This window comes from Esox lucius, chromosome 15, assembly GCF_011004845.1.
Source record: "Esox lucius isolate fEsoLuc1 chromosome 15, fEsoLuc1.pri, whole genome shotgun sequence".
In the NCBI taxonomy this organism is placed as follows: Eukaryota; Metazoa; Chordata; class Actinopteri; order Esociformes; family Esocidae; genus Esox; species Esox lucius.
Window position 1 is genome coordinate 16186527 of NC_047583.1, and position 10583 is coordinate 16197109.

The window sequence follows — 10583 nt, forward strand, 5'->3', positions numbered from 1 at the left end:
GTATAATTCATAAATGTCTTTGAGCATGTTTGCCTTCTCAGTATACTTTGTGGTTGGTGTCGAACTTCTTTCATGTGTCATTTCTACTTTCAGCCACTTGGGGGCAGCACTAACTGTTGAAGTGACAATGGGCAAGCTGTTCTCAGAAAAGCACAAATCTCCTTTTCACTGGTACTATTGAAAAACACCAGAGGAGAGTTTACACATAAAGTAAAAGGCACATAAAAGGATTTAAATTGGGAAGGGGGTTTGGGGAGGAGACCGGGAAGTCAGGCTTTTGTGTGGTCGGCCAGTGCTGTGATTGCCTTGAGTTGCATTGCACCTGTGAGCCTTGGTCTTCTGAATGGGGCAGTGGGGCGAGAAAGTGCAGTCCATTCAGTTAGAGAGGCAGCTAACGATCAGTGCCCATTCTGCCTCTCTCTTTCAGGGAAGCAGGCCCTGCAGACAGCCTGGAGCCACTTATGGGCAGCCTGGAGGTGCTGCATTTGAGCTACAATGGCATCTCCAATATGGCCAATCTGCAGCTCAGCAGGCTCACCAATCTCAAAGCACTCTTTCTTCAAGGTACTGTAACAACTTCCTTTAGGTTTTAAAGCCTGTGAAAGGTAAAACTCAGTCACAGGACAAGCTCTCTCAGACTTGTCCAGATGGGAGGTGAGGCAATAAGAATAGAAACGAAATGGGCAATGCGAAGGGTCACAGAAATTACAGTAGCTTTTTCTCTCAGGCATTGTTTGCATTTGATTCTTGTTTTCGTCAGTTGAGTGACTGCCTGACCCTGGCTCTGCCCTAGTTATGTGTTTGTTAAGCGGTCCAGACATGTTTGTAAACACCACCAACCACACCAGCCGTACAGATCCCAAGCAGAAGAGGCACCTTCCACTTCCACAGATCCCCTGACCCAGAATCTAAGTTTATGAATGACATGTGTAAATTTGAACGGGGTAACTGTTGTCATTATGTACTGATTTGGTATCCCACCTTCTCCTCACAGGTAATGAGATCAGCCAGGTGGAGGGCTTGGAGGGGCTACACCGGCTCCGGGAGCTGGTCTTGGATAGGAACCGGATTAAGGCCCTGGGGGAGAACTCTTTCTCTGTTCAGATTGTCCTGCTGGAGCTGCACCTGGCAGAGAACCGCCTCCGGGAACTCAACCACCTCCAGCCTCTTATCGGACTGAGGAGGCTGTTCCTGGGCCTGAATAAGATACAGGTACCCTTCAGTAATCTACCGCTTTCCTGCAACTACAGGTCACCACTCTTTCTGGCAATACTGAGTCATTAGGAGTGAATTTATATATACCAAAGTCCAACTTTCTGTGCTGCAGTTACAGATTTACGGTGATGCATTCATCATGTGTATAGAACGTTTGGCATCTACATTTTTAATTTGATCTGAGGTGTTTGCATACTAGTGGGAGAAAGTATAGTGGCATAATTATAGATGGTTACCACCCCACTGTGGCATGTGTGGGGTAGCTGGTATTAAGGAGAATCAACATTGATTGAAGGTCAGCGCTCTGTGTATGAGGACAGAAACCAACAATCAAAGCAAAGTGTAATCAGGCTCTCAGCCTACATCTCATTCTCTCCCCAGGAGGGTGATTTGCACTTTTGTCGATAGTTTTTTTTCCCCCCACCACTTCCCATCTTTTTCTTCCTTAATCTTTTCATGCTTTCAATTAAGACATGAAAATGCTGCAATCATCCCCAAAGCACCAGCCTTCACAATGAGGCTCGGTGTGAATCACAGCTCAGTCACGAATCGTGGAGGAGAGCGACGCCCCCGCCCAGCTCCCCTTTTGCCTGCCCAAACTCTCTCATGAGATTAATGAGAGATCATACATGTAATCTCTCCCCTCAGCTTCCCCCACCTCCATCACAGTTTCCAAATGATGGAGGTTTGGCCCTAATGGATAAATCTCCATGGTTGTTGTACCGCAGTGTGGGGTATGCTGGTGTAAAATTAGTAGGTTAGGAAACATGCTAAAGCAAGATTATGGTAATGTAATGGACACACGGTATAATGTTTTTTTTTCTATTCCCTGTAGGACATCTCAGAGCTTGAAAAACTAGAAGTCCTTCCCTCACTGATTGAGCTGTCAGTCATAGGGAATCCTGTGAGTATGAAATGTTTTGTTTCCTCCAGTTGATATAACCATGTATGTCTACTGTAAGCTACAATTATTAAAATCAAGCAAGGGCTTAGTGAATTGTTTTGCCCCCTTGAGAGTATAAAAATTGTCAAATTATTCCCATCATGGGTCTCCTTCACCTGCATTTCAGTATGTGTCAATTGTCACTGCAAAGCCCCTGAGTCGTGTCTCCATTGGTAATTCAGTAGACTTGGCTGGTCTTATTTAGAGGCCAGAGAAAACTTCAGATCTGTATACTGAGACCCAAACATACATGTACACACACAAGTGCACATACACACACATTTTAGGAATGTCTCTCCTTTTAGGGACACACAAAGTTGTTCCTATTCCAAATCATATCTCCCTTATCCTAACCCTGATCTTAACCTCAAAAAACAAAACCACAATTCCTGACCTAAACCTAACTCCTAATTCTAATCCTACCTGAACACTTCATACTTATCTTAACCTCTAAACCTAGGGACCGGAGAAATATCCACACTAGGTCACATTTTCCATGTTCTACTATTCTTGTTGTATTTTCAGTCCTCACCAGGACAGTAAAACATGAAAACACACACATCCTACGACCTCATTTACATCCGCACGCGGATTCTCACAGGCAAGCTCACAGACTACTTTCACTGAACCACACTCAGTGCAACTCTGTAGTCCTAAATTAAGCGATTACATGATGGGACGTCTGTTGCGCCTCAAACTGGCCGGCATCGGAGACAAATCCGCTGACCAAATGGCAGGCCCGTTATCAGACACTGTTGGCCCAGGCTCAGAACCCATCTGGAGTCCATGGATGGGGTCTTGCCATCCATGGAGGCCTGCTCAGCTGGGCCATCCTGTTTACCCCATTGCCCCCATCCCCCATCCCCTCCCCAAGGGGCGTTAATCCTGCCAGGGTGGAGAGTGTACAGCCGCCCCAGAGGCAATACCTCGTGCCGTCAGCTGCATGACATCCCAGCCATGTACTCTGCCCAGACCATCTCATCCTCCTCCTCAGCCTTGAATCCTGTAGGGGCAGACAGGGCTCTGACTGCTGATGATGGCCTTGTCCCCTAACCAGTGGGGAGCAGAGGGTGTCATCAGCTGAACCCAGGAAAAGGGGAGGGCTAGGGAGGGCAATCAGCTGGACCCTAGGAAAAAAAGGGGAGCGGGGCCTCCTGGGATGGTGAACTCTGAAGGAGCGTGCCAGTTCAGTCATTCAGGACAGCCTTGCAGCCTTCCCTCTGAATTCCTACGAGTGTTTTCTGTTGTCAGGTGGCCCGGCGGTCCCTCCATAGGCAGACGGTGGTACTGCGCCTCTCCAGGCTGCAGGTTCTGGATGGGCTGGTGGTCTCCCTGGAGGAGAAGACCAGGGCTGAATTACTCTGCACAGAGGCACCGGTACGAGCTATGAGAGAGATCTGTGTCACTGCCTATGTGTTGGTTAAAATATTGTCTTAATATTTGCAATGGTTAACAGAAGAAAGTTATCCCAATGACCTAATGATGCTGAACTGAAAAGACACTAATGCCTCATTTCTATAAAAGGGGCCATGTCATTTCTGCTGTGATGCAGCTTCATATAAAAAAGCAGAGAGAAATATAACAGCCTAGCAGCAATCTCTAAATAACAAGGATGTAGCTCTCCCACTCTGTCTGCCTGAGTTGATCTCCCCATAACAGGAGACTGGGGCAGTAATACTCCTCCAGCGCTGAATTAAAAGCAGCCTAAGCCAGCTCACTTCATCCTGCTGATTAGATGAAATGTGTACGGCCGATAAAGTACCAATGGATTTTCACCCTGTTAGCTAGGCCAGCCCGGCCTCCTCCACTCATTACAGAGGGATGTGAGAACAAGAGAGACTGGGGATCCTGGCCTTTCTCATTATAAAACATTAACACCAAACCTTCTGCTCCCTCATTTTAGGCTCATGGCTCTTGTTTTCATTCAACTGTCATTATTATTACGGAGTGGTCATTGGCTTTCTCTTAATAGATGAATACCTCAGCAGCTGTCCGGTCATCCATACTGTAAGAAGGGTGTGGGTGTAGCAGACACTTGCTATGGTCTATTAGCTATGGTTAGAAGTGTAGATAGGAGGCAGTACAGGACAGATTAATACGTGAGGTTGGAAGGACTAGATATAGATTAATAAGTGAGGTTGGAAAGATTATATATAGATTAATACCTGAGGTTGGAAGGACTAGATATAGATTAATAAGTGAGGTTGGAAAGATTATATATAGATTAATACCTGAGGTTGGAAGGACTAGATATAGATTAATAAGTGAGGTTGGAAAGATTATATATAGATTAATACCTGAGGTTGGAAGGACTAGATATAGATTAATAAGTGAGGTTGGAGACTCCATGTGGACTTGAAGTAGCTTTCTGTGTACTAGTGGTCTTAAACCTTCTTGCCTAAGGACCCACGCCCTGTAAACCAGCAACACTGGGCCCTCCATTAGGCTACAAGTTTAGGAAAACCTTTTGTTTCTCATATTGTAATCACCAGGTCAGTGAAAATAGTAATTATAACTAATCCACCATTCACAATGAATACTTATGGTAAAGTGACCTTCCAAATAATTGGAGGAAGAAATGTAGATTCAGTGGCATGCCTCCTTTTCGTGAGATAATTTGTATCTAATCTCTGTCATGTTTGTGGACTGTTAAATGGTGAGAATCATACTGTACATACTGTATGGTGAGTGTACAGTATGTCCTCTTATTTTATATTATTGGTGTGTTATTATGCTGTGTACAGTATGTCCTCTTAATTTATATCATTGGTGTGTTATTATGTTGTGTACAGTATGTCCTCTTTATTTTATATCATTGATGTGTTATTATGCTGTATGTCCTCTTATTTTATATTATTGGTGTGTTACTATGTTGTGTACAGTCTGTCCTCTTATTTTATATAATTGGTGTGTTATTATGCTGTGTACAGTATGTCCTCTTAATTTATATAATTGGTGTGTTATTATGCTGTGTACAGAATGTCCTCTTATTTTATATAATTGGTGTGTTATTATGCTGTGTACAGAATGTCCTCTTATTTTATATAATTGGTGTGTTATTATGCTGTGTACAGTATGTCCTCTTAATTTATATAATTGGTGTGTTATTATGCTGTGTACAGTATGTCCTCTTATTTTATATTATTGGTGTGTTATTATGCTTTTATACTGAATATACTCTTGTATTTTAACATTGGTGTGTTATTGTGCTTTATACAGTATATCCTTTTGTAATATAACATTGGTGTATTATTGTGCTTTATACAGTATATCCTCTTATATTTTAACATTGGTGTGTTATTGTGCTTTATACCGTATATCCTCTTGTATTTTAACATTGGTGTGTTATTGTGCTTCATACAGTATATCCTTTTGTAATATAACATTGGTGTATTATTTGCTGTCCCTCTCCTAACAGTTGCCTGTGACCTCTGGGTCTGGCATGGATATGAACCTGTCTGGCCTGTTACCCCTCATGTCCCGGGCTGCCCCTCTACGTGGCACCAGTCTAAGTGGAGGATTTCAGCACTTCCTGAGTCCTGACATCCTCTTCCCCTGTCCCCTGGATGAAGCCGTGCCCTATGACGTGTCAAAATGTTAGTGAGCCCCTCCCTCTTATATCTCAAACCAACAGCACATCCACATCCAACATGTGTCTAGGAACAGGAAGGTAATGTTTCATTATAGTGAGCAGAGCTTAAAGTATGTTGTACCACCCCGTTTCCAAAAATGTTGGGATGCTGTGTAAAATGTAACTGAAAACAGAATGCAATGATGTACTAATCATTTAAACACTACATTCAATAGAAAATAGTACAAAGGCAGCATATCAAAAACTGAGGCATTTTATTTTTTATTGAAAAATCCAGCTCTGGAAAAACTTAAGAGACCACTGAACCCTTTTTTTCCTTTACAAAAAAGTCGAAAAGGATGATTTGCAGTGGTTTCCTAATTTTAACCCTTTTGTTCCTCACTCAAAACCTTCCTTTTCAACTTTTTTGGAAAGGAGAGAAAAAGCTGCAGTGGTCTGTTCATTTCTTCCACCACTGTATATGGCCCCATAGAATTTGATACCAGCAACACATTTGAAAAAGTTGGGACAGAGGCACCAAAAGACTAAAAACTTTGTGTAATGCAAAAAAACTAAACCTGGTGGAATATCACACAACTAGTTAGGTTAATTGGCAACAGGTCAGTAACACGATTGGGTATAAAAAGATCATTCCAGAGAGGATGGATCTGTCAGACGTAAGGATGGGGAGGGGTTCACCACTCTGTGAAAGACTACGCAGGCAAATAGTGCAACAATTTAAGAATAATATTTCTCAGTGTAAAATTGCAAAGAGTTTGGGGATCACATTATCTACAGTACATAAAATCATTAAAAGATTCAGAGAATCTGGAGAAATCTCTGTATGCAAGGGACAAGGCCAAAAAACAATATTGGATCTCCATGATCTTCGGGCCCTCGGGTGGCACTGCATTAAAAATTGACACGATTCTGTAGTGGACATCACTGCATGGGCTCAGGAACACTTCCAAAAACCATTGTCTCTGAACACAGTACGTCGCTGAATCCACAAATGCAAGTTCAAACTCTACCATGCAAAGAAGAAACCATAAATAAACAAGATCCAGAAATGCTACTGCCTTCTCTGGGCCAAAGCTCATTTAAGATGGACTGAGGCGAAATGAATCAAAATTAGAAATTGTCTTTGCGAATCATGGACACCACATCCTCCGGACTAAAGAGGAGAGGGACCATCTGGCTTCTTATCAGCACACAGTTCAAAAGCCAGCATCCGTGATGGTATGGGGGTGCATTAGTGCACATGGTATGGGTGACTTGCACTTCTGTGAAGGCACCATAAATGCTGAACGATACATACAGGTTTTGGAGCAACATATGCTGCCATCTAGACAACGTCTTTTTCAGGGAAGGTCTTGAATATTTCACTAAGACAATGCCAAACCACATTCAGCACATATTACAACAGTATGTCTCTGTAGTAATAGAGTCTGGGTGCTAAACTGGCCTGCCTGCATTCCAGACCTGTCACCCAATGAAAACATTTGGCGCATTATGAAACGGAAAATATAACAAAGGAGACCCGCAATGTTTTGCAGCTGAAAATCTATATCAAGCAAGAATGGGAATGCATTTCACTTTCAAAACTACACCAATTGGTCTCCTCAGTTCCCAAACACAATTTCAACATTTGATATGTTGTCATGTCTTGTACTTTTTTCAATGAGATAGAGGGATAAATGATTTGCACATCATTGCATTCTGTTTTTATTTGCATTTTTTACACAGGGTTCCAACTTTTTTGGAAACAAGGTTTTAATATGTTGATAACTGTTATTGATGACTTATTATTATGTGTCAGGCTCTCTCTAGCTATAGTATGGCACTAATTCATCTCTAATCCACACAACTGTGCCCATCTCAGATAAGAGGCAAAAGCACAGCAGTGCTGGCAACCATGCCCACAATGCCCTCGCAGAAATGACCTTCAGGCAGGTCAGAGGAACAGCAAGCACCCTGCCTACTATGGGCCTTTTACCTAGCGGCCACAGGGTTGTTATCCCCCACCCCAACCAAGAGGAAAGCCGGTGGGTAACTCATTTAAACTCTGGCCATTGTGTTGCAGAAACGGCTAACCACCACCATTGATTGCAGATTGTTTGCTCTACTAAGTCTTGCCTGGTAATCTGATTGCTCTTATTGAATCCTTATGTGTGTGCATATTATTCTCTTGCAGATTCCATAGTGGGGTTGCTCCTAAACCACCATTTTAAATCCCCAGCAGAGTGAAGGTAGAATCACATAATGGAGGAAAGGCTGGTTCTGCTCAGCTCTGAACAACTTTGCTCTATAGACTAGATATGTCAACTGCTTATAATGTCCTTTACTTTGCCTACAATACATTTTGTATGTTTTTACTTTTGTGACACAAACTGTGATCCCCAAACCACAGTATGGTTGTTCAAAATGTAGGTTATTTCTGTTTGTGTTTTGTATAATTTTCTTTGTTTATCTTGTTTGTCAAATGCGTACAGTGTGAAATGAACAACTGTCTACCTCTATCCACAACTGACATTTTCTAGTCAGTGAGCATGGTACTACATTTTATATTTTGAGGTATGGAGTGGTCCATCAAACTACTTTACTAGCTCGCTTCCAAAATGAGAAAAAGAGAAAAAAACACCCACAGATGCAAGGGCGCGTGAGGCTGGCATGTTGTGTTCATCGGGTCAAATGGATCTCCAACAAGTGGATAATCCAGCTTTAGCACACCTCTCTGTGGACAATAATCTGCAGTCACTCAGATGGAGCAATAATCTTGAATGAGGTCCAAATGGATTGCCGTGATCTGTCAGTTTCAGCATGTTAGCCTCTTTTAAAACACCCACCATGGTTTCCTGTCCAATAGACAACTATTGGAAACCAGTAATTTTCTACAGTGGCTTGTTGGTGATGAAAGGTAATTTACATTCATTGCCACGTTTATGTTATTCTCTCACTATTATAACTTTTAACAGATACAAGTAGACTGCATTAAAATAGTTAAGCCTTGGAAAATATAGCACGGGTGTAACAGGCACACGTATGCACTGTTTGTGCCCCAAGCTAATGATGTTAACCATCATGGAGTGTTATTTTCTCACACCTAGTGATGACATTGTGGCCACTAGGTGTCCCTAGTGCTTTATCATCCCTGCCCTCAGCCAACTGTCAGACTGTCCACTGAGTAAAAACATTGATTCAAGGCCAGGTTCAATTGACGTTCAGTAATTCCCTAGGTTATGCTCACAGCTAACATGACCTGTTCAAATTTCATGGAACACCAACCAGTTCCTGCAAAAGTGAAATGCTCTCTCCTCTAAAGAGCTCTAATGCATGTACTTATCTTCACTTAATTTGTGTTAACTCCCAGCATTAAGCAGGGCTAATGACTGGCTGAGTCATTACCTTGCTTTGCCTGACATCAAATGGCTGCTGATGGGCCCTTGCTGAAAAGCACAGTAATGCACAGATTTGGGGCTTGATGAGAGTGCTCTAATGCATTAGATATTGCAATGAATAATTACACATGAGTCAACTAAGTACAGTATTTGGGGATATGTGATATCTGTAAATAGTTGCCTGGGTTTGTATGTACAATATAATCTCGATATGCATGAAGTAAAAACATTCCTACAGTATGTCTCTCCCTCGAATATGTATGTCTGTATTTTTAGCATTTAAATGACATTAGCATAAAGATTGTGAATAATTCATTAGTCTTGAATGAGCCCAGATGCACTTGGCCATCAACCCCCGTACTTCCTCTCCTTTCCCCTCTGTCTCTTCTCACTCTCTGTGCCATCTCCCCTCTCCCTTCTTCTGCTGTCTCTCTCCCACTCTCTAGAGCACATGGTTCATAGCTGGTTTAATGGGATGGAATGTGACAGGTTATGTTTTCATCTGCCTGATATGGAGCCTGGCCTGGGAGGGAGGTGGAGTGAGAGGCATTGAGGGAGAGTGAGTGTGGGTATGTGCAACTATAGTCCAGGTTCATCATTAGACATGTTTGCCCTTGTCGTGAATCAGTTGGAGATGATGCTGTATACCCCCACCCCACACATGCTGCACGCACACACACACACACACACACACACACTCACTCACTCGACAAGGGGCCATTACTGCAGGTCCACTGACTCTACATTCTGCTGTGTCTGTGCAATCAGAGTACCATTAGCCCAAGTCTCTGAATAATTGCTGAATGGACCATGTTTTCTGTGCTGTCTACTCTAGGAATACTTTGAGATGGATATTGAAAGAGAATGGCAATATATTGTTATTCTGTGTAGATCTGTAGATCGAGAAGTATGCCTATATAAGAGGGAAAAGGAAACAAAAAGGAAACAAATCTCCTCCCTTAAATATAGAGTGCGCACCAGAATGGTTGGCACTAGGAAATGTAAAAGAAATTTTGTTTATCAGCTTGATCTTACACTCAAAAAATCTTTTGAATCTGACCTATAATTGATGGAAAATTATGAAAAGAACATCAGCATCAATAAATTATGTTATTCAAAAACGTGTGCCACAATTATTGGCACCCCTAGAAAATATTTTGAACAAAATGTAATTGATGTATATTCCAGTTCAGACAAAAGGTTGTTGATCTTCACTTCATCTTCAAAAAGATAGCAACATGCCTCAAAATACCTATCTCCACTACTAGTGCAATAATTAAGAAATGTAAAACAACAGGAGCTGAACCTACCTGGAAAAGGGTATATTTCCCCCTACACAGTGAGAAGTGGCAACAAAACCTCAGAAAGAAGATCACAGAGAATTGCTTACAAAGTTGGTTACATCATGGTGTCATCCTGTCTCCAAACGCCACATACATACCAACAAGTTATTTCA

At 42.2% G+C, this 10583-nt stretch overlaps 1 protein-coding gene across 4 annotated transcripts in view; it reads left to right on the forward strand.

The window, feature by feature from the left end:
• Nucleotides 1-9367, forward strand: part of lrrc9 (leucine rich repeat containing 9) — a 29004-nt gene extending 19637 nt beyond the window's left edge. For all 4 annotated transcript variants that reach the window (XM_034297579.1, XM_020053841.2, XM_010878833.3 and 1 more), the window contains exons 27-33: nucleotides 428-564; nucleotides 995-1212; nucleotides 2051-2119; nucleotides 3410-3535; nucleotides 5577-5754; nucleotides 7612-7774; nucleotides 7924-9367. In XM_034297579.1, the coding sequence (XP_034153470.1) occupies nucleotides 428-564; nucleotides 995-1212; nucleotides 2051-2119; nucleotides 3410-3535; nucleotides 5577-5754; nucleotides 7612-7774; nucleotides 7924-7960 (928 nt within the window). In that variant the 3' untranslated portion in view covers nucleotides 7961-9367. The remainder of the gene's footprint in view (nucleotides 1-427; nucleotides 565-994; nucleotides 1213-2050; nucleotides 2120-3409; nucleotides 3536-5576; nucleotides 5755-7611; nucleotides 7775-7923) is intronic.
• The last annotated feature ends 1216 nt before the right edge of the window (nucleotides 9368-10583 follow it).